Source organism: Elephantulus edwardii, unplaced genomic scaffold (genome assembly GCF_000299155.1).
Source record: "Elephantulus edwardii isolate Elephantulus edwardi_28Jun2011 unplaced genomic scaffold, EleEdw1.0 scaffold00141, whole genome shotgun sequence".
Classification (NCBI taxonomy): domain Eukaryota; kingdom Metazoa; phylum Chordata; class Mammalia; order Macroscelidea; family Macroscelididae; genus Elephantulus; species Elephantulus edwardii.
Window position 1 is genome coordinate 5657403 of NW_006399891.1, and position 24142 is coordinate 5681544.

Below are 24142 nucleotides of genomic sequence, written 5' to 3' on the forward strand. Positions count from 1 at the left end.
TCAGTATATTCCTTCCATCTTTTTTTAATACTTCCGGGATCATTTAACGTTCTGCCGAAAGCATCCTTGATTATAGCAACTCGAGGTTTGAATTTGTTCTTCAGTTCCTTGAGCTTCAGATATGCTGAGTGAGTTCGGCCCTTTTGAATGCTAAGTCATAGCAGAGAGAAATGTTTTATTTGAGGGCCCTGGATGAAGCTAAAAGAGGATTCTTTTTGGGCTCCAAATCTATAAACCTTCAGAAGGAGCTCAGAACAGACAGAGTTGCTTTTAGAAGAAGTAAAAGTAGAGTAAGCTTGGGGGCCACCACTCAGCTGCCCATTTGTCACACTGTTGTGGCTTGTGTGTCACTCTGCCACCAGGATCTCAAAAACCAGCAGGATCCCCCATGGCAGGCCGGTTTCTGAGGGACTTCTAGATTAAGAGTAGGAAGAAAGGCCTGGCAATCTGGTATTGAAAATTAGTTAATAAAAGCTAGCTAGATTGCAGACTATTATCTGAAATTTCAACTCCCTTGCTTTGGACATATCATCAGGAAGAACCCATAGATGGAGAAACACTACATGTTTGGTAAAGTGGAAAGCGAAAGGCTCGATTTGGATGTTTTGACAAAACAGCAAGAAGAATGGACTCAAACACTCCAACAACCATGAAGAGGGTGCAAGGACCAGGCAACATTTCATTCTCTTACATATGAGATTATCACACAACAGAATCAACTAATGGCTAACAACAAAGGGGGCAGAATGTTCACAAAAGTCCAACAAATTAAAAAAAAAAAAAAAAAAAAACAGAAAGAAACTCCAGGGCTCACATGGATGAATGAGATCATGTAGGACATCTTCTTCCAACACAAAATTATAAAGAAGATACATTTCTTTTTCTTTCTCCCTTTTCTCCTGTTCTCTTTCCAGGACCATCTCAACACACCAGGACCTATCACGCTCCAGTTAGTACACCAGTGCAATCAACAGCACTTCTAGGAACACTAATCCAGAGGAAAGAACACTAATTCCCTTAACAGACATCTCCTCCTTCTTTACCCCATAGTTTGATCATTGTGACAGTTAATAAATACCAAATATTCCCTAAGGGAATCCCTAGTCACAGGGCTTAAAGCAGAAGAAATAAATCAAATTCCTCCTGCCACCAGGCAAAAATCTGTAAGTGTGAAATTACAGAGACAGCATAGTCCTTGTAGTTGTTATGTACCATATTCTCTCTCCCCCAGAGTAGCTGTTGGGTTTGAACTGTAAGCCTTTGGAGTTATATAGCACAGCTTCTTACTACTAGACCACCATTGCTCCCTGCACAGTACAGGGAGTTTCATTACTAACTCAAAAGTCATGTCTCTCTGGTGGCTCAAATCTACCAGAGACTCCGAGGGAGAAAGATGGTCAGTCTTCTCCCTTGTGGGCTTACAGCCTCTGAAATACAATGAAGGGGTCAACTTTAAGTCTGTTCCAATTGGAAGGCAAAGAGTGAGTGTGTCCCATTGTAAACAGTTGCCTGGAATAACGATGTTCCCCAGTTGCCAAGTCTTTCAAAATTTCAAGAAAAGGCAACAGCCCTGCTTTTTATATGAAATCTCCTGGCAAAGTTGAAGTCATGTACATGCTAGTTTTTGCCTTTCCCAGTGGAAAGCACCAGTCTGTGATCTTGGGCCAAAGCTTAGGTGATCTTTAGGGGCCTCATATAAATTATAAGTGGTGCCCTGCCGTATTCCCACAACCAGGAAAAATGATAGATTTAAGGGCCCGTGCTCCTGCAGGCCTCTGGTCACCTAAGGGATCCTGCCTTTTATGAGAAATACTTCTCTCCTGAATGTGATTTTTCTGGCCTCTGTAAACACTTCTCCAGCTGTGTGGTCTATGATCTCAAGTGGCCTGAGAGATGGGTGCAGTAGGTGCAGTGTGTTCCTAGGGTGCCTGCCTCCTCCTCTGAGCAGCACATCTCAGGCCCATCTGCTCCTTTTTTCCTGGGTGGTTGCTTTTTCTTCTGAAACTAGGCAGCCAGAACCCAGTCTTTGTGAGGGTATCTACTGTTAGAGGAGGAAACTACGAGGTAGATGTTTTTCCTAATAAAACATGCCCACAATCTATTGTAACAAACAATTGTTGTTTGGTGCTATCAACTTGACTATGACTCATAATGATCCTCTGAACAACATCAGTGAACCTTGTCCTATTCTGCACGATCTTTATGATCTCTGCTATGCTCTAACTCACTGTGACTGTCACTATCTTGTGAAGGGCGACCCTCTCACCCTTCACCTCTCCTAACTTGATGTCCTTTTCCAAGGACTAGTCCTTCATAGTCAACATATGTGAGATCAAACTTCACCATCCTTGCCTGTAAGGAATGCCCTAGTTACACTTCCTCCAAGACAAACATTTGTTTGTTCTTTTGGCAGTACATGGGATATCCAACATCACAACAGAAAGGCATAAATTCATCTTTGGTCATCCTTACTCACTGTATTTACTGTCTAACTTTCAGATGCATAAGAGGTAACTGAAAAGACCATGACTTGAAGCAGATGCATCTTAGTCTTTAAAGTGACATCATTGCTCATCACTTAGTTCCTGTTGTTTTCCAAGCAGAATCTGCTTTAAGCTGATTCCTTAAGCATGCACAGAAACACCACTCATGAGACCAAGAGTTGATCTTTCCAAGCAGGACATAAAGCCATCGATCAGACAGAGGAATAGAATGAGAGGACTTTGTTACACAGGGCATATACACCCTGACAGCATACACACCATCCTACAATACGTGATGTTTCTTGACCCAGAAGCCACTGCAACAGCATCTACTTTGAAGCAACAGTCGTACATGCACTTAATTATCACAACCTCTCCTATAAGGGCCATTTCCAGCAATTGCTCAACTCCCTTATGAATAAAACATGTAACCTATATACCTAAATCTTTGTGATCTAAACTATGAGTGCTTCGTTTCCCCTACGTCTCCTCCCTTTGGAAAATAGTTTTATTCTGCAAAGTAGTAAACTTTCTATGGTTGAATACAGAAGCCTGGACTTTGCAAGATGTAGAATCCAAATTTACAGAGGACACTAGAGACACTCGCTAAGCACCTATAAAGGGCGATCTTGTTACATTTCTCCCGCTCTCCGTTCCTAGGCCTCTCATCTCATTCTTTTTTTTTTTTTTTTCTCACTTCTCACTTCTTTTTTTCATTCGTTCTCTCGTTTTTCCCTTATGCTCTCTCTCTCCTCTCCACTGATGACACTCTCTATTGCTCTCTTTCTCCTGGCCTTCGAACCCACTCGTCTCTCCTCCCTGTTCCAGCGCCCTGGTACTGCAGGTGCTGGCTCACCAAGAATACACCAACACCGGCTTCGAGTACTTCTTGTGATGGGAGCGGAGAGTGAGCGAGCCCTTGCGTTCCAGCAAGTCGGGGGGTCCGATCTCCAGACAGTACTGCTTACTGCTGCACCAGTCCTCATAGGAGCTGACCATGGCCGCCCTCGGGTTGGACTGCAGAGGATCTCCTCCGCCCCGCGCTGCCCCAGCTCAGGATTCCGAGGCTCCCCATCTCCTAAGCAACCTTGGGCGGGGTCAATGGAGGGGCGGGGTCCGTGGACGGGGCGGGGTCAATGGAGCCCTCCTTTCCTGAAGTGAAAGCTCAAGAAGAGAATCACTGGTGCAATGGCTCAACAGGTCGACTGCTAACCGAAAAGGTTCGTGATTCGTATCTATCAAGAAGACATGGCATTCCCCTCGCAGAGATAGTATAGCATTACTAAACGTATAGCATAGTTCTACCCTGTATGAGTCGCTATGAGTGGAAATAGACAAATAGATTACCAGGAAAGTTTGCCTTTTGGGTGTTGAGAAACTGCATTTCCCATAATGTCTTGGGGACGCGGCAGCATCACAGAGATGGGAGAGGGGAGATATGCATCCTGGGATTTGTAGTTTCTCTGCCCGTGAGCGTCTTCCTCAAGGCTGAGCAGTTAAGGGTATTCAATGCAAAACTAAAGGAATATAAAAGTCAGAACAGATGTGTTCAGGCGACACAGGCAAGAGTTCTGTTTTCCATTCCTATTCTGTTGCCTCCACACCTTCTGCTTGCAAGGCATTTGAATTTGATCAAAAGGAAGCAAAACCAATTTCCAAAGACTAAAATATGTCACTTCTGTTGTTATTATGTGCCATCAAGTTGACTGACTCATAGTGACCTTATGAACAATGCTTCTGAACCACACCCTATCCAGAGTCAACCTCACTGTCTGACACGCTTGACCTCAATGCCACAGTCACTGTGTCAATCCATCTCATCCTGGGTCTTCCTTTCCTGCACGGACCCTCTACTTTTCCAAGCATGATGCCCTTCAATGACTGGTCCCTCCTAACAACATGCCCAAAGTATGGGAGACAGAGTTTCAAAATCTTTACCTCTAAGGAGCAACCAACCCAGTTTCACCCTCTCCAAGACAAATATATTTGTTCTATTGGCAATCCATTGGTATGCATGTTCAGCACAATATTGAAAAGACAATGCAAATATATGTCATTGCTGTACAGCTTTCCTACCTGAGAAAAAATAATTTTCTCATACTTTTTTGGTGGTTTCAGATGCATATAAAAGTTAAGTTTCCTTTCCATTGTACACTATTAAGTAGCAATGTTGTTGTTGTTGTTTTTATGTGACCTCAAGTTGGAACTGACTCATAGTTGACCAGTGGGTTTTCAGAGGCAGTAAATCACACTAAGGGAGATTGCCCATCTGTATCTCTCAGAGCAGCAGGTGGATTCGAACCAAGTGATTTTGAGCTGGCAGCGCAGCTCCTTGCCACTAGCCACCAGAGCTCCCTAAGTGTGCAACGGCATTAAGGAAAAGGTTTGAAATCTTGCAAAAATCACACAAAAAAAATGTGACATAGTCAAAAAATGAGCTCACTTTGTTAGGAAAATGGCACTAATAGACTCACTGGATGCAGGGTTGCCACAAGCCTTCAATTTGTGAAAGAAAGAAGTCTGTGATGCCCAGTGAAGGGAAGCGCATTAAAATGAGTTGCTCCAAAAAGAAGGCCATCTTTACTGTCATCTGTTTGTTTGTCTGTTTATTTTACTTGTGCTTAAAGTGGTGGCAACATCGTCTCAGTGCAGACAGGTTTCTACAGCTGACATCCCCGGGAAGGAAGCGCCCAGAGCCAACTGCGCAGTGCACCGGTGCTGCCGAGATGTAAAGGCTTTGACAGCACACCAAGCAGAGGTACCAAACAAACAGCTTGTCACTTCAGACTTCCCTAAGCCAAATAAGTTGTCAGGCTCTTTGAATCTGCAAAGATGATTTTTGTTGTACTCTTTTCCCCTCTTTATTTCAACTCTCTAAACTTCATTGTCTTCTGTGTTGTTTGAAGAGTTTTCAACATCTCCGTGTACAAAAGATTAACTCTCTGGTCACCTCAAGTTTAGATGCACTCCATTCACTTTGTATACATTGCTACATTCTATGTCATGTAGAGTTTGTTGACCTTTCATGGATAATACGGAAATAAAACAGTACTTATCACAGGAAGGTTTTTTGAGAATTAAATAAAGAATGCATTGAATGCACATATAAAAAAAGTGCCTAATAACAGATCACAAACCCTCAAATTTCTACCACTCTGATCACATTTCATATTCTTTAGGCACATTATCTGGAGGCATCAGTACCTGCGGAAGGACATGTAAAGTAGATCTCATTACCACTGATTAGGAAGTGAATCATTGTCCACCCTCCAGTAGCTCTTCAGAAATTGTAAATTGCCTGAAGTCAGAGTAGCTAATGAATTTAATTAAACCATCTATCTGCCTTTGAGTTAGAAGTGCAACTGCTAACCCACTGGGCCACCAGAGCTCCCTGGGAAAGTAGAAGGTTGGCCAAAAAGAGGAAGATTCACCAGGAGATGGATTAATACAGTTATTCCAACCATGGGCTCAAATATAGCAATGACTGGGAGAATGGTACAGGATGAGGAAATGTTTCACTCTATTGACCCGTTCTAATTGTTGTGTGCTGTTGAATCGAGCTTGAGTCACAGACCCTTCAGCAGGTTTTTAGAGGCGGTAAATCGCACAGGAAATTGCCTACCCTTCTGTGGAGCAGCTTGTAGATTCAAACCACGTGTCTTTGGGAGGGCAGTGCAGCTTCTGACCACTAGGCCAAAGCTCCCTGTATTGTACTTAGGGTCGCTCTAAATTGGAACCAATTCAACAGCACCAGTGCTAGTTTTGTTATTGTACCCTTACTTTGCCCTTAACAATTGGCAGAAGTACTCTAAAACACAGTGGTTGGTTGTGTGGTATTTTCTAAATAAACTCACTTTTTCAAGCATTACCAATGCAGATCTTTTCAGTGAATATCTTTTTAGCATAATTTAACATGACATTTAATAATCTGAATAAGAAAAAGATTGGCAAGATATTTGGATGTGTTGCCATTGATAATAAAGGCTCTGTGAAACCTTTCCTCTACAAAACCATTAGTAGTAAGCTTTATGCATTAGGAATGTGAAGTCATGGATCTTCAGCAGGCTTGAGTCATTCCTGTGTTCCTTACACTTCATGAAACCAAGAAAATGAAGTGTTGAGAAATGATGACTTGTAATAATACTAACTTCTTCCTCCCCTCCAACTCACCCCTGCACCCCAACCAAGCCCACTCCCTGATGTCCTTAGGTGGGAACATTACAGTTAGGTTGGCTGAAACAAAACTTTGCTGTGGGCTAAATCTTTTCCTTTAACTATTCATAACTGCCAGTGCTCTTTCTCAGGATGGTTTTCACTTTGAGTATGATTTTTCTCAGCTTCTAATTTGGATTGTAAACCAATTAGGCATTGGTTGCTTTCAAACAGTTGTCATTAACCAGTATTTTTTTTGAGTGCTGGCATGCAATGGAATTGTTTCTGGAATGCCTATTACAAAGGAGACTTATTGATTAAATATTCAACATAGACTGTTCTATAATTTACCATTTCCTCTGTGGTGATAGCCAACCCAGCGAATAAGGAAAACTCTGGTAGAATTGTCAATAACTATTAAGATACTCTGGCTACACTTCCTCCCAGACAGACTTGTTTGCTGATTGGGTAGTCAGTCCATAGGTACTTAGTACTCTTTGCTAACATCACAATTCTAAAGTATCAATTCTTCTTTGTACCCCATTTGGGAATGTTTTCCTTGTTCTTCCACAATGTGCACTTAATGTAATTTTCTTTTTAACAGAGTTTTCTCTGATTACATTCTCTTAATCCAAGCAACTTTGGATTTAGTTAGCTTAACCCCTACGCTTCTTCAGTCGCCCTTATTCATTGTTCAGCTTTCATATGCATGCTGTTGTTGTTGTATGCCTTCAAGTTGGAACCTACTCATAGCTGACCCTCCAACAGTTTTCAGAGGTAATAGTATGGGAGGAGATTGCCCATTGCTTTCTTCCATGGAATAGCTGGTGGATTTGAACCACATGCCTTTGAGGTTGTAGTGCAGCTTCTTTGTACTAGGCCATATAAAACAACTGAAAGTACCATGGCTTGCATCAAGCATGTCTTAGTGTTTAAACTAAGGTATTGTTGTTTAGCACAGTGTGCTCCTTAGATATAAAGATGATGAAATGTAGTCTCACATACTTTGGGCATGTTGTCAGGAGGGGCTAGTCCTTGGAAAGTGATAACATGCAAGGAAAAGTAGAGGGTCAGAGAAAAAGAGAAAGATCCCCCACAAGATGAATTGACACAGTGAATGGCTCAAACATGTTGGAGATCATGAGGAATGAGCAGGATAGGGCAAGTTCCAGTTGGATGTTCACAGGGTCATTATGAGTCATAATGGCCTCAAAGGAACAAAACAACGTTAGAGTGTTAATGCCGTGGGTTGCTAATGAGATAGTCTAACAAGAGTGTAAATTAGAGGTTTCTTTGATATCCTACCAAGTAGATGATCATAATTAGTCAAAGACTGAATATCCACTTTACAATTGTCTTGAGTCTCTCTTCTTTCACTCCTGTACTGTTCAGCATTTGGCACCTTCAATGTTTGTTAAGAGGAAGAAAGAGACAATTTAGCTGTAGCTCTTGTTAAAAAGGAGCTCTACTGGCCAGTTGCTCCACTGGAGAAGGATGGGCAATCTCCTTCCATGCATTTAACAGCTTCTGAAAACCCACTGGAGGGTCAGTTTCAACTCAAGGGCATAGAACAACAATAACAACTTGTAAAGGACTTAAAGCTTAAATGTAATAGTGTACTTTATTTGTTTCTCATGGTCTTTAATCTGGCTAAAGGACCTTTTTCTCTTGGGAAAGATGCTCAGAATAAAGGAGAGATTTGAACTGCTTTCTGCTGCTATTGGTGAACATACCCGTCCTCCCCACCAGATTCACCCCTAGCTGCAGAGTGAGTCCTGAGGAGGAACTGCCTGAGAGGCTTCCTCTAGAGGGCCAAGTATGAGCACGTAAAGGGAGCATATTGGGGCGGCCATATCTGACCTTTACCAACTTCACAAATAGGAACCGTCTCTGTCAACAATCTCAATAACACAAAACCAATTCCTATGAGGTCAGAGTTGCTCCCCATGCTCCCATACCTCTTTCTATTCATTTCAAAACTAATTTTTCTGTGTTTATGGGTCTAAAATCCAATGCAATAGTTCACAGACCACTCAGAACCAGGTTAGGGAAGTCAAAAGGTTATAATCCAGGCTAGTAGAAGAATGCAGTCAAGACAGATCCTGAATATGCATGAAAGCACCTCAGCCTCAAGCCTTGCAGCTTTAGGCCAGTGTTCCCAAGTTCTCAGTCCTGCCAACATTATCTTTCCACCCCTAATTATCCAACAATTTCTCAGTCCTGCCAATATTTGCTCTCCCACCTAAGGTCCCATCTCACATCAGGTATCCAGTTAGGCCATTGCTGTTTGCTGCCATAGGCATAGCTGGAGCAAGAAGGGTGTTCTACATTCTCCTGCTGCTTCTTCAATGGCAAGGGAATGTCTCTGTCTCTCATAGCTGTCCTTCTCAATTCAGTGGTGGGACTGGCCAGTCCCTTGTGGAATGGTAGATAGCCAATTCCCTTGTGGGTAGGCTAACATGCCCTATTCACATAGTCTCATCCATCCACGTGATTGGTGACATTTACATGGCTAGGAAAGTCATATTGAAAGATAAATTCCACAGAGCAGATGTTTTTGGTTGTTGAATAAGTCAAGCCCAGTGGTGAGGATATCTTTAGTCACTAATCTTGGAGTAGGGGCTGGAAGGCTCAGGGAAGAATCTGGAAAACATCCTAACTCTGAAGATATTGTATGGTCTTTGCATGGTTTTTCATTTCCCATGTTCAGCTGTTATCTGTCATATCTGTAGTGCTTAGCTCCTCTGTTAAACAAGCCTCTTTCTATAGTATCATTCTTAGGTTGCTTCAGAGCTGGAAAGTTAAGCTGTCAGAATAAGGGTAGACCTGAAGGCGACTAAACTCTGGACTTTGGGAATGTGTAGTAAACGCCTAATCAGTCAGTGTTGGGGTTCAAATTCAACTCATTCTACAGCAATAACTGGCTGTTAGGAACAGCCTCTAATCTTTTTAACATATTCTTGATATGAGTATTTTTGTGTATCTGGGTCTTAGCTCATGCCAAACAGTTGATGCTAACGATGTGACCTCTGATGAACTCTTATTTTTGTTTTCCCTGTATTGGTTTGGTCTCAGGGAAGCCTAGAGGTTGGGTACTATCTTAGTTTATCAATACCATATAGCAGAGATATCACAAGTAGAGAATTTAAAGGAACATAGGTTCATTATCTTATCATTTAAGAAGCTAGGAGTCCAAGTTCAGATTACCAGTTTAGGAGATAGCCCTCTGTTGTAAAGAAGTTTTTGGTTTCCTTCAGCATCTATAGGCCCCAAGCTCCCTGAACACTCCCATGTGTACTAGTCTTCCATTGTATCAGGGAGCTTCATCAAACAGAGATTCAGTTCCAAAAAGATGCACCTACTCCTGGTGATTATTCCTTGATGGTATTAAGGGTTCTTCTTTCTTTAATACTGGCATTAAAAAAGTATTACTGATCACATCCTACGAAAGCATGCCTTAGGGTTGTGATGAGATTAGGGAGTGTTGTAGTCTACCCCTAACCCTCCTACACCTATTTGATGTATCAAGATCATGGGTGATAAGTACATCACTCTCACATTACATCATTATACACATGTATTTTGGGGGAGCACAATTCAATCTATGACAAAATCTCTCATGGATGACAAGATTCTGGTGAGCTTCCCTGATTGGCAATACTCAATGTGTGTTGTCACACCTTGTTTTAGGGTGATGTGCACTGTCCATGTGAGAAGACACCTGATAGCTTGCTCCTGGTCTCTTCCAGACTCTACATTACCTGCCTGTTACCTTCACTGATTGTGATCTGCATCCTTTTCCTGTTACAATCTATAGTTATGAGTTTAACAGTAGAAGGTCACTCCTTCTACCAAATCATTGCACTGGAAGCTGGTCTTGGAGATCCCTGAAAACTATGGCATCTTTTTTTTTAAAAAAGGAATTGAAGATTTGGACTATAAATTTTCAAGACTAAAGATGACTTTAGATCCTTACCACCAATTGTTTGACTATTTAGTGTATTTCTTGATATTTAGGTCATGTTTCAAGTTGTAGAAAGGAAATTGAGTTGTTTGTTTTCGTAGGAAGCTGAAAATATCTATCACTTAACAGGTAGTGTGTTATGACCAGGAGTTTTATGGACCAGATGCTGTGCTCTGGGAACTATAATGGTGAATACACCATGAACACTTCCCTCTGGTGAAACTAAAAGCAGAAATAGCTTTACTCTTATTATTCTCTCACTTTGGCTGCTCCTCTCTCCCTTCAGGGCTCACTGAGCAGCTTCTAGTTCTGCCATGACTGAGGAAAGAAGAGACATAAAGAAAGATAATGAGAATCTGATTGATAACCCAAATACAAAATGGGCAAAAGACATAGAATTTTCACAGAAGATATTCGAATGGCAAACAGACATATGAAGAAATTATCAAAATCACAGGCAACAAGAGAGATTCAAATCAAAACCACAATGAGGTACCATCTCACTCTAGTAACAGTGGCAAAGTTTAACTAGGCAGCAAGTAATAAATTTTGGAGAGGATGTGGTGAGAAAGGAACTCTTATACATTGTTGGTGGGATTATAAAATGGTACAACCATTCTGGAAAGCAGTTTGGTGCTTCCTCAAAAAGCTGAGTATAGAAATTCTATATGACCCAGTCATTCCGTTACTTGGCATACACCCTGAGAAAACAAGAACTGAGGCACAAACTGATATCTGTACACCAATGTTCAGAGCAGCATTATTCACCGTCGAAAGAACATGGAAACAGCTCGGATGTCCAACCACAAACGAATGGATTGAGAAATTACAGTACATTCACACAAAGGAATACTATGCAGCATACAGGAGCAGTGATTCTGTAAATTATTACTGAACTTGGGAGGGACTGGAGAACATTATGCTGAGTGAAATAACTCAGTCCCACAAGGATAAATATTGTATAAAAGCCATTATTGTAGAATGAGTATAAGGATTCAAGAGAGGTGGCAGAAGTTGGCAGCAGAGGGATGAGGACATGTGGGGGGTGGTTTAATCATGGAGTTGTACAATTTGTTGGGTAGGGGAATGAGGGAAATGGAAAGAATTTGTTCTTGAAAACAGTGTATTTGAATTTAGTAAATAAACTAATTGTTTTTGTTGTTAAGTGTCATCGAGTCATAGGCAACTCATAGCAACCCTTTAAAAAAAAAGATCTGGACACTTGTGAAACTTTCATCCTTTCTCCAGGTTCATAGGGTTTCCAGAGGCAAGCTATTCAGGAAATGGATGCCACTCCTGCTTCCTAGCTTGTTTTAATCAGGGAGCTTTACCAAACACTGTCCACCATGGGTAAGTAACCATTATTACATTTGACAGATAAAAAAAACAAAAACAAAAACACCCAAACATTCCGCAATGACCCTCAACCAAAACAAGAGAGCCAATCTTACAGAATCTAGTCGCTCCACCCTGTTTTTAATGGAGACAAGGCCTTGGCCTTAAATTCAAGTGTCCTCCTCAGGGTCTTATTGACTCTAAACACGAGGCTTAAACAAAGAAACAATCTACACAGACCCTCAACCAAAACAAGAGTGCCATCATACAGCGTCAAGCCAATGGAAGTCCAAAATGGAAGATAAGGGCTTTGTAATATGTATTGTTGTTGTTGTTAAATGCCATCTATTAACCCCATAAACAAAAGACTTGAACTTTGTTCTGTAACTATTGTCCTTCTTCCAAGTTTATAGAGTTTCCACAGGCATGTTTAGGAAGTGGATGCCACTCCTGCTTCCAAGACTGTCTTAGTCTGTTAGCTAACCAGATATTGTCAAACATGTATAACCATTATGGCACTTGGCAGACCAATGGCACAATGTTCAGTATCACAGCAATCCATAGGGAAATGACAGAAGAATGCTGTAACACTTAGGCCCAAATGAATTAAAACCAGGACCCAGAGACCTTCCCCACCAACAGAGAAAGAGTGCATCACTGAAGCCAAATGAATTAAAACATGGCCACAGGTCCACCCATACTTCAAGTTCCCCTCAGCTCCCATCAAATTAAACTAGTAGAATTTTTTTTTTAAATTTGAGAAGATATAAAGAAAAAAACATGAACTGAAGCTTAACATCAAGAAAACAGAGATCATCACTATTGGACCAATAGACAGAATCAAGATAGATGGAGAAAAGGTTGAAGTTGTTTATGACTTCACCTTGCTTAGATCCAAAACCAACACCGTTGGCACCAGCAGTTAGGAAATCAAAAGACAACTTGTAGTGGGAAAATCTGCTACAAATCAAGAATCTATTCAAAGTTATAACAATGGTGTCACTTTAGCGACTAAGATGCACCTGATGACAGCCATTGTCTTCTCAGTTGCTTGCTATGCATCTGAGAGCTGGATAATGAATAAAGATGACAGAAGAATGGATAGCTTTGAGTTGTAGTGCTGGAGAAGAGTACTGAACATACTATGGACGTCCAACAGGATAAACTAATATGTCTTGGAAGAGATGCAGCCAAGTTGCTTCTTGGAAACATGGATATTAAAACTCCGTCTCACTTAGTTTGGGCATGTTGTTAGAAGAGGCCAGTCCTTGGAAAAACACAGCATTTGGAAAGGTGGAAGGTCAGTGAAGAAGGAGAATACCCTCAAGGGGATGGGTTGACACATTGTAATAGAGGCTCCAGTATGTCAGAGATAATGAGGATAGCACAGGAAAGAGCAGGGTGCCGATCCACTGTTGATAGTATTATTATAAGTCATAGTCAGCTCAATGGCACTTTAAAAAAAAACAACAAACAAAAAACCACAACAGGGAGCTTTGGTGATCTAGTGGTAAGGCGTTGCTCCACCAACCCAAAAGCACAGGGTTTGAATCCACCAGCTGCTCTATAGGAGAAAAAGGAGCAATTTCTTCCTGAGCGATTAACAACCTCTGGAAACCCACTGTCAGATCTGAGTCGGCTTGACTCAAGGCACATAACAACAACAAAGACCATAAGACGAGCTCTCTCCCTCTTATTAGATGTATATTTTCCATTTACTGATTTTGTTGTTGTTAGGTGACTCATAATGAACTTATGAACAGCAGATTCAAACCCTGCCTATCCTGTGCCACACTCATCATCTCTGACACACTTGAATCTATTGCTATAAATCCACCTGGCAGAGAATCATCCTCTCCTTTGCCATCCATACACCTTTCCAAGTATGATGTCCTTCTCCAAGGAATAGACCCTCCTAACAACAAAATCTGTTTGTGCTTCTGGAAGTCCATGGGATATTCCATACTCTTCTTAAACATCACAGTTCAAAGGTGTCAATTCTGCCATCCTTATTCATTGTCCAGCTCTCATAGCAAGTGACTGAAAAGATCATCATGGTTTGGATCAGGCACACACCTTAGTCCTCAGACTGACAACACAATTCCTTAATAATTTGGAGAGGTCTCTCTCTGATGGCAGACTTTACATTGTATAATACATCTCCTGATATACTGATTGCTAGTACCAAGTAGATTGATTGTGGATCCAAGTAAGACAAAGTCATTGACAGTTTCAATCTTTTCTCCTTCTATCATTACTTTGTTTATGGGTCCAGTGGCAAGAATTTTTGTTTTCTTGATGTTAGATTACTTGAATCTTCTGCAGCAAGCCCTCCTCTTTCAGAAAGCAACCTTGTATCACCCGCAAACTGAAGTTACTCCTCTTAGAAATAACCGTACATATACCACACAAATTTTTTGGTGACAACTAAGTAAAAGAATATGTCAAGGTATTTTATAAAGTGATGACTCCAAGAAGGGGCAGTGAGGTTCAGTGGTCAGATTCTTACCTTCCAGGCAGGAGACCTGCCTTCAGCCCTATGTCAATGAACCTCAAGTGCCTCATCACTGATATGCCTGCAGAGCTCGTGAGCTGCTAGGACGCTGAACAGATTTCAGCAGAGCTGTGGAGGTAGAGGTGAAGCCTTGCCATCTGCTCCCCAAAACCCAGCCGGTGAAAACTTTGTGGATCACAACAATCATCCAGTTCATTCCAGTGTGCACTGTGGGAGTGGGGGAGTGAGGGTGGTTTTCCAGTGAGTTAGGGCCTGGCTTGACCACAACCAGAATCCAAGGAATTTTTTTTTTCCTTTCTACAACCAACATCATTGTAAAATGTGTATGTAGATCTCATCTCCTACCTGCAGGAATCTGACTTTTAGAACTAAAGGATCATTTCCTCTGCTTAACCTTTATCTTTGTCATTTAACCTTTATCTCTTGTCACTTTTGTCTCCTGAGATACTATCTTGATATCCATCTAAGACTGATCAATTAACACTTGGTTTCTAAATCCCCCCCCCTTCTCCCACAGAGCATCTGGTGGATTCAAACCACACACCTTGGGATTGGCAGCCCACCTCCTCACCACCAAGCCACTAGAGCTCCCTATCTGATAGAACTAGAGGGCCTGAAGTGACTGACCGCTCTCAGAGTTAGTTCTCTTGTAATCTTAGAATCCAGATGTAGGAAAGATATCTAGATTTCTAAATCACTTTGACATAAGCTTTTCTTTGCCAATGAAATGTTAGTTGCTTTGTTTTCCCTAAAGCTACAATTTTAGAACAAAATGTATTTTGATCTTCATATCAAATTCCAAGAAAAAAAATTTACCAAGATGATAATATTCTCTACAAAAATATTCCAAAAGCCTGTATCCACTTCTAAAAAGAATGACAGCTTTAATATTAAAAGAAGCTCTTCCAAAATGTATTTTCAGTTTCATTTTGTGTCCCATGCTGTGTCGTCTCTTCTCATTTATGGGAGTCTGCTCTGTTTCATTTAAGGGGAACAAAATAGCCATTCCTGACTAAACTGTATTATTACTGAAAACTCTATCAGATTTTCTCCCATTGTAGCTATGCATGAGGAGAATATTTTGTATAAAGATATTAATTATCCTTTTATCAGAAAGACTATTGTGAAAGTAAACAATATTAGCTTTGACTCACCAATTTGAAAGTTTTCTTAGGTACTGTAATACAAAATTGTCTCTGTTATAGTCCGAACACAAAAGAAATATTTTTTCAAATGTCTAAAATGTCTTACTTTCTATGTAAATGTGTAAGGTCAGTGAATAAATAAAGCCTAAAAATCTAAGCATGGGGACAGAGAGTAGTGGTTATTTAGTACAAATACTTAGCTGAAATCTACTCCTCAGTACTCTGGGGAAAGGCATGATGCTGAGAAAGGTAGAGGGTCAGAAAAAAAGAGGGAGACCTTCAACAAGAGAAATTGGCACAGTGATGCCAGAGATAGCGAGGAAAGCACAGCATAGGACAAGGTTCTGATCTATTGTTCATAGGGCTGCTATGAGTCTTAGTGACTCAATGGCACCTAACAACAACACTGCTGGTGATAGTTATTCTGTCTCTGCACAAGCAGGATAAGCAGTTCACACTTCACAAAGGCAGCCTCTCCTAGCAAAGAGCAGCTTTTGGAATCATAAATTCTGTCTTACTCAGATCTCAAGTGTATATATCTTCTTGCTGGTGTACCTGTTAGTTTTGGAAAACAGAAGGTTAAATCTCTTTCCTCCAGCCTCTCTCTCATCCCTTATTCTCCCCTTTCCAATATTTGAAGAGAATTATCACACCTTTTTTTATTTTTTTAACAACCCAAATGTCCAAGCACGTCAGATGGATTGAGAAATGGTGGTATATTCACACAATGAAATACTATGCAGTACTCAGGAGTAGTGATTTTGAAAAAAATGCTACATAACTTGGGAGAGACTAGAAAGCTTTATGCTGACTTTTTTTAGCAAACAAATTATGTACCTGTTCTTCATATTTATGACAGCTGGCTTCTATAGCTATGCACCACTGTGACCATGACCTCTGTAAAAATGCTTCTTAGAAAAGAGCATAACAGTGAAAGAGTTTGTCTTTTCAAAGAGAAGAGTGAATTGGGGGGAGAGAGTGGGTAGAGAGAAAAGCGCAACAGTGAATAACTAGAAACCCTAAGTCTCTGTAAACTTTCACTAAAATTAATAAGAAATTTAAAAAATAAAACATTTTTAAAAAGAGTACTATTATTTATCCCCTCTTTTCTTAGTTTTCTTCCAACCCCCATGCCAGTCCTGTTTTATGATAGTGGCAGTATTTGTCTTTGTAACTGAGATATTTCACTCAGCATAATGTCCTCCATGGTCACCCATTTTGTAAAATAGTGGATGAGTTCTTTGTTTTTCATTGCTGCATAATATTCTATTGTGTGAATATGCCACAGCTTCTCTAGCCATTCATTTGTTGATGGACACTTGGGTTGTTTCCAGCTCCTTGCTATTGTGAACAAAGCAGCAATAAACTTGAGTGTGCATATATCTGCTTGGGTGGAAGTTCTGGTTTCTTTAGGGTATATTCCCAGTAGTGGAATTGCTGGGTCAAATGGTATCTGTATTTACAACTTTTTGAGACAGCACCATACTGCTTTTCATAGTGGTTGCGCCATTTTACAGTCCCACCAACAGTGAATAAGTGTTCCAGTTTCTCTGCAACCTCACCAATATTTGATGTTTGCTGCTCTGTTGAATCTTGCTATTTTTACTGGGGTGAGATAATATCTCATAGTTGTTTTGATTTGCATCTCTCTTAGAGCTAGGGATTTCAAACATTTCTTCATATGCTTGTTTACCATCTGAATGTCTTCTTTGGTGACATGTCTGTTCATATCCTGTGCCCATTTTGCGTTGGATTGTTTGTTTGCCTTTATCTTGCTGTGTATGGTATTGAAACAGATGAGGGAAAGAACTGTATAAAAGGAATATATGATTAAGTATTATTTTCATGACAAGAGTTCAGAATAAGAGCTGCATAGTAAAGTTGTCTGAGGATGAGTGGGACGCTGTTTAACAATGAAAGAACTTTTTTTCCCCAAGAAAAAAGTGAACTGGACAGGGGTCAAGGAGGAAAATGTGCAACAATGAATGAATGGAAATCCAAGCTCTTTATAAACTTTCATTAAAATCTCAATTTTTAGAAAAGAGCACTGAAAATAGGGAGCCCTGGTGGCCTAGTGGCAAGAAGCCTGTGCTGTAATCTCAAAGGTGTGCTATTCTAATCCACCAGATGCTCCACTGGAGGAAGAGGGACAATCTTCTCCTGTGCCAGTCGGATCAGACTCAACAGTACACACACACAAAAAGAAAAGACAAAAGAGCATTTCAAACAAACAAACCCAAAAGGCACCATGCTCTACCCTAACTGACTGTGCTCATTAAATCCAAAAACTGCCATTGAATGGATTCCAGCTTAGGGTGGCTTCTCACTAGATTTCCCATTGGATTTCAGTATGTAAATTTTTTATAAGAGGAGACTGTCTATCCACTTCCTGTCTTTCTCTCACAGAAAAGGTGATGGATTCAAACAGCTTATATTTTGATCCAATATGTAATACACCACACCACACCACAGGGCTCCTCAGCAAGACTAAAGTTTGCATTTGCTTTTTCAGGAGCCAAGTCTAGCTATCCACTTAGAATTTGTTTTGAGTGATTTAAAGCCAAGCTTTGTAAGTGGCTACAAACTTCAATATATTTATTTGTTCTTTAAATCTTTAGTGATTGGAATTACCCCTCAGCACCTTCTCACTAAAATGCAACTAAAATTAGATCATTGCAACAGATAAGTGCTTTTTAAAATGTATTTCTGAATTTCCTAGAAAGGGGGGAAGTATCTCCAGATAGGAAAAAAAAAAATGCAAGTAAGAAAGGAGGATGCTGGAAGAAAGAAAAAGCAGTGCAGAGGGAAGGAGGGGAGAGAAAAGGGAGATGGAGGAGTTGAGGCCAGGTCTAGGAAAAATAAGCAAATTAAGAAATATATCTATATTGCCCAGAGCTAATACCAGGATCAGAACTACCATCTGGAAACAAAGCTTTGAGCCATTGGGAAGATTGAAGAGCTTACACTAAGCCTCTGCGAACAGACCTTAGGAAATAAAAATCCATTCTGAAGGAAAAGATCCTGTTTAGATTCTCAGAAGTCCCACAGGTACGTTCCACAAATGTGCTCACAAGAAAATATTGACAACCACGGAATGAAATAAGCCAGAATGAGCAAAAACAGCACAGAAAAGATTAGAATCTCCTGCTCCAACTCAGATGTCTTAACTAATAGGCAGAATAACACAGAATGTAAGATAACACTGAATGAAAATTCTAAACACATAAACTTTACAATAATAAAACAATCTGATGAAGGGGTAAGACACTCTAAAAATGACCAGAGAAATGTCCAGTATGAGTATGGATATGTTAGGTAGCTGTTCCTTTTCTCATTGTAGACATTTTTCTGAAAGTTTCAAAAAATAAGTAGAAAAAAAAATTGAAATTTGGTTCAAATTGAAAAATTTCAAAGCATTTGTAAAGATTTTTGAGGACACCTCTCTTCTATATTCCATTTCAAGGGGGATCTTTTTAATAAATCTAACTTTTCCACTCTGGAAGTCAGCTGGCTGGCTGGTCGTTGTCTCAATGGTGGTGTCATCTGGCTAGCGGTCAAGCAAGGGACGTTTCTGGAGTCTTTTTTGTTGTTACTGTTCCTTGTCCCCCTTCTCAAAAGCGGGTGGCCCTTGAACCTTAGACTAAGGGTAAGGGCGGAGCCCTGCTCAAGGGTGTGGATTTAAAATCCTGTATGGCCCACGGGCCAAATTTATTAATTTTAATAGAATATTCTGTAAAAGACACAGCAATGATATTTGCTGTACTGAACAACTTTGAGTTGCTTTGATGCTGAACACTATCCCATAGTCGTGTCAAATACCATAATGGTTACCCATTATGTATAATGGTTGGTGAACTTCCAGATTGATTCATGCTGGGAAGGAGTGGCATCCACTTCCTAAACTAGGTGCCGCTGGAAATTCTACAAACTCTCTTATAAATGTACAGAAAAGATGTTAATCATAGAAAAAAGTTCAGGTCTTTTGTGCAAAGCTTACTCTGAGTCATATTTGACTCGACAACTCTTAACCACTGCTAAATGAGACAAGCTATACTATATTCTCAGTGGTGGTTTCATCTATCAACATAACTAGTTATGGTATATCTTGGAGGAACATTCTTCTGCTTATCACATGACTCTTTGTCAATGTGCTATATGAGGTAACCTGGGTTTGCTATGATGCTGAACCTTGTGCCATGGGGATATCAAATACCAGAATGGCTTCTCGTTGTGGATAGTGTTTGATGGAGCTCCCCGTTGTAAAACAGGTTGGGAAGCAGGAGTGGCATCTACTTCCTAAACCACATGCCTCTGGAAATTCTATGAACTTGGAGAAACAAAGATAGCTGTGGAAAGGCATTAGGTTTTTTGTTCATAGAGTGGCTATGAATCATGCTCAACTCCACGACAATCAATAACAACAATTTTAATTAACAACAACTAAAAATATTATTGAGCAGTTGTGTTCACGTAACAGTGAAGAGAAGCAAAGGAAGGGTGTGGCAGGTGGAATCCTAAAGTGACCTCTCAACATTCTGTCCCTTAGTCTGTGGGAGTACAACACACGGGGCACTGTACCTATTATTATATGGTGAGTGGATTTTACAGATGTAATTAAAGTTATTAATCAGTCAACTTTATCAAAAGGGAGGTTGTCCAAGTGAACTAATACAATCACTACTCTTTTACACTCCTAAATCTTACACCCAGCAGACATGCACACTATGTGCAACAAAAGACAGACACAGTGGACATGAGAAAGTTTTTCCTGAATTAGTATAGAAATTATGGTATGCTGGCAGGACAATTTGGAGAAGAAATGTGTTTACTACCTGCATGTGATCCATGTTACTGAATTATGCAAGAATAGTTGTTGAGATGGGATATACTTTATATATATAGTTCTTGTTGATTGCCATTGAGTCGAGCACGACTCATAGTGACCCTGTGAACAAAAGGCCTGAGCCTTTCTATAACTGTTGTTGTTTCTCCAGGTGTACAGAGTTTCTGGAGGTATGTGGTTTAGGAATTGGATGCCACTTCTGCTTCCAGACCTGTCTTAAAGTGAGAGCTCCAGCAAACACTGTCCACTATGGGCAGCCATTATGGCATTTGACTTCCAGTGTGGCACAAGGTTCAGCTTCACAGCAAACCCAGATTATTTCAGTAGAGCAAATTGATAGAAGAGTATTGCACAACTTAGAAGAATGTTCCTCAGATGAGCAAAAGGTCTGAAGCCTTTCTAGAACTATCATCATTTCTCCAAGTTCATAGAGTTTCCAGAGGCATCTGGTTTAGGAAGTGGATGCCACTCCTGCTTCCAAACATAAATGAATCTGGGAGCTCCACCAAACACTGTCCATGATGTGTAGCCAATTATCATGTTTGACCCACCTATGGTACAGTTGTCCATCATCACAGCAACTTCAGGTTATTTCAGTAGAGCAAACAGACCACTGCTGTATTACTTAAAAGAATGTTCATCTCAAACTCAATCAACTTCATCAAGGTGTGAGCAGCCATCAACCAGCATAAAACCAGTTCACCTCAGGAGTCATCAGCCTACATATATATAGGCAAGCATTACCGCACTTATAAATTCCGACACACCCAAATGCTAGTGGATTATGAGCCAGAGACCCTCAATCCATCTGGCACATCCAATCTACTGACATCCACTTGGGGATGAAAATAAAGCCAAAAGAACCCCCACCATTCCATACATGTTCCTCATCAAAACGCGAACAGCCATCAACCAGCATAAAATCAATTCACTTTGGAAGCCATCAGCTTCAATTATATATTATATAATATATATAATACATATATATTATAAGACAGATACAGGTATTCAAAATAGAAATTTTATTTAGAATATATAGAAAATAAATGTTACTATTTTAAATAAGTTTATTCTAATTTTTTTAAGCATATAGAAAATAAAAACTCTTTAAAAATAGAACATTTCCTCTAGCTCGAGGCTGTGGCACTAGAAGCATCATAGCCGATGTTAGATGGAACTTGGCTGAAAGCAGAGAGTACCAGAGAATGTGCAAAGGCATTTGATGGTGTGGATCACAAGCAATTGCAGCCAGCCTTAAGAAAAATAAGAATCCCAGAACACATAATCGTGCTCATGGGAAACCTATACTTGGACCAGGAAGCAGTAGTCAGAACAGAGCAAGGAAATACTGTATGATTCAGGATTAGGGAAAGGTGTTCCTCAGGGATGCATCCCAGCTCTATACCTTTTCAATCTCTATGCAGAATATTTCATTCAGGAGACTAGACTTTATGAGGAGGAATGTGACATCAGGATTGAAGGAAGACTTATCAACAAACTGCAATATGCAAATGACACAACCTTGCTTGCTAAAACTGAAGAGAACATAAGATGTTTGCTGCAGAAGGTCAAGGACTAGTTTTCAATATGGATTGAAGCTCAATATCAAGAAAACAGCTCAGACAAGGGTCTCTGACGAAAGTTTATAGAATACTCCTGGGCCCCCAGAAGAAAAAGACTGGTAATCTAATTATGAAATGGGCAAGAGACATGGGAAGACTTTTCACAGAAGAGGACATTCAGATAGGCAACAAACACATGAAGAGAGGCTCAAAATCACTAGCAATAAGAAAAATGCAAATAAAAACCACAATGAGATAGCACCTTACCCCAGTAGAAGTGGCATAGTTTAGCAAGGCTGCAAGTGTGGCAAGATAGGAACTCTTCTACATTGTTGGTGGGATTGTAAAATGGTGTAACCACTCTGGGAGGCAGTTTGACATTTCCTCAAAAAGCTGAACACAGAATTTCCATATGACCCAGCTATTCCACTACTTGGATTATATCCCTAGAAAATGAGAACTAAGGCACAGAGACTTGTACATCTATATTCATAGAAGCATTATTCACCATCACAGGAACATGGTAACAGCCAAAATGTCCAACCACAATGAAATGGATTAAGAAATTATAGCATATTCATACAATGGAATACTATGCAACACAGGAGTAATGATTTTGTAAATTACTACCTAATTTGGAAGGGACTGGAGAGCATTATGCTGAGTGAACTAACTCAGTCCCATAATGACAAATACTATATAAAACCATTATTGTAGAACGAGTATGAGGATCCAAGGAGGGGAGGGGATATTATAGGGGTGAGGATGTGGGGGAATTTAAACACAGGGTTGCACAATTTGATGGGTGGAGGGAGGGATGGGTAAAGGAAAGGGGGAAAATCCAATGTGAAAAAAAATGTATACGAACTTTCTAAATAAACCAGTGTAAAATTTTTTTAAAAAAAAAAATTTATAAAAAAGAAAACAAAGATTCTAAGCACTGGACCAATTGGCAGGACCATGAGGAGGGAAAAGAGTCTAAGATTTTTTTATTACTTCAACTTGCTTGGTTTCACAATCAACTTTCTTAGTACCAGCAGTCAGGAAGACAAGTTGCAATGGGAAAACCAGCTGCCAGGGACCTCTCTGTTGTCAGAGCACTGAAAAGCAACAATGTTAGTCTGGAGTCTAAGATGTGCTTTATCCAGACCATGGTCTTCGCAATTACTTCCTATGCATCAGAGAGCTGGACAATAACAAAGGATGAGAAAAAAGGATCGATGCCTTTGAGTCATGGTGTTGGAGAGGAGTGTGTAGAACATACCATAGACTGCAAGGAGAACAAACAGATCTTTTCTGGAGACAGTGAAACCAGGCTGCTCCCTGGAGGCAAAGTTGTGTTTGTTGTTTTTTGTTTGTTTGTGGGTGGTTTGTTGTTTTTTTTGTGAGAAAAAAAACTGTATTTAGAATTAGCCAGCTGGACTCAGTTTAGATGATCCCAATTTTGTTGTCAATATTCAAAGCATCATAGTCAGGAGCAAGTTGAACATAGGCCTTCTTCTCTCCATCAGGTCTAATCAAAGTATTGATCTTAGCCACATCAATGTCATAGAGCTTCTTTACAGCTTGTTTAATTTGATGCTTGTTGGCCTTGACATCCACAATGAACACAAGTGTGTTGTTATCTTCTATCTTCTTCATGGCTGATTCAGTGATCAGGGAAATTTGATGATGGTGTAGTGGTCGTTTGTTTCTCCTGGGGGGTGCTCTTCTGGGGGTATTTGGGCTGCCTTCAGAGTCTCAGCATCTTAGGCCACCGGAAGGTGAGTGACATGCAGATCTTTTTTCTTTTTCCTGTCTGTGGACGCCTTTCAGGACTGCCTTCTTGGCCTTTAATGCCTTTACTTTGGCTTCAGTTTTGGGAGGGCCAGGGGCCTCCTTCTTTGCTTTTGGCGCCATCTTGGTAGAAAAGGTGGAGGCAAGGATTTTTGAGGCTCTGTCTCACACACCTTGGACCCGTGGTCAGGATGGATCAGCCTTTGGAAAGAGACATCATGCTTGAAAGGGTGGAGGGACAGCACAGGGGAGGAAGACCCAGGATGAGATGGATTGATTTAGTAACTTGAGCAATGGGATTAGGTCTATTGGAGACAATGAGATTGACTCAGGATAGTGCAGGTTTCAGAGCTAATGTACATAGGGT

The 24142-nt window shown here is 40.4% G+C and overlaps 1 protein-coding gene across 1 annotated transcript in view; it reads right to left on the bottom strand.

Annotated features, from left to right (window-relative positions):
* LOC102856645 (uncharacterized protein C9orf135 homolog) overlaps positions 1 to 23898 on the bottom strand; it is a 123804-nt gene extending 99906 nt beyond the window's left edge. The window contains exons 1-3 of the mRNA XM_006894423.1: positions 23845 to 23898; positions 10148 to 10188; positions 3340 to 3474 (exon numbers count right to left, since the gene is read on the bottom strand). Of these exons, the coding sequence (XP_006894485.1) occupies positions 3340 to 3474; positions 10148 to 10188; positions 23845 to 23898 (230 nt within the window). The remainder of the gene's footprint in view (positions 1 to 3339; positions 3475 to 10147; positions 10189 to 23844) is intronic.
* Between the last annotated feature and the right edge of the window lie 244 nt (positions 23899 to 24142).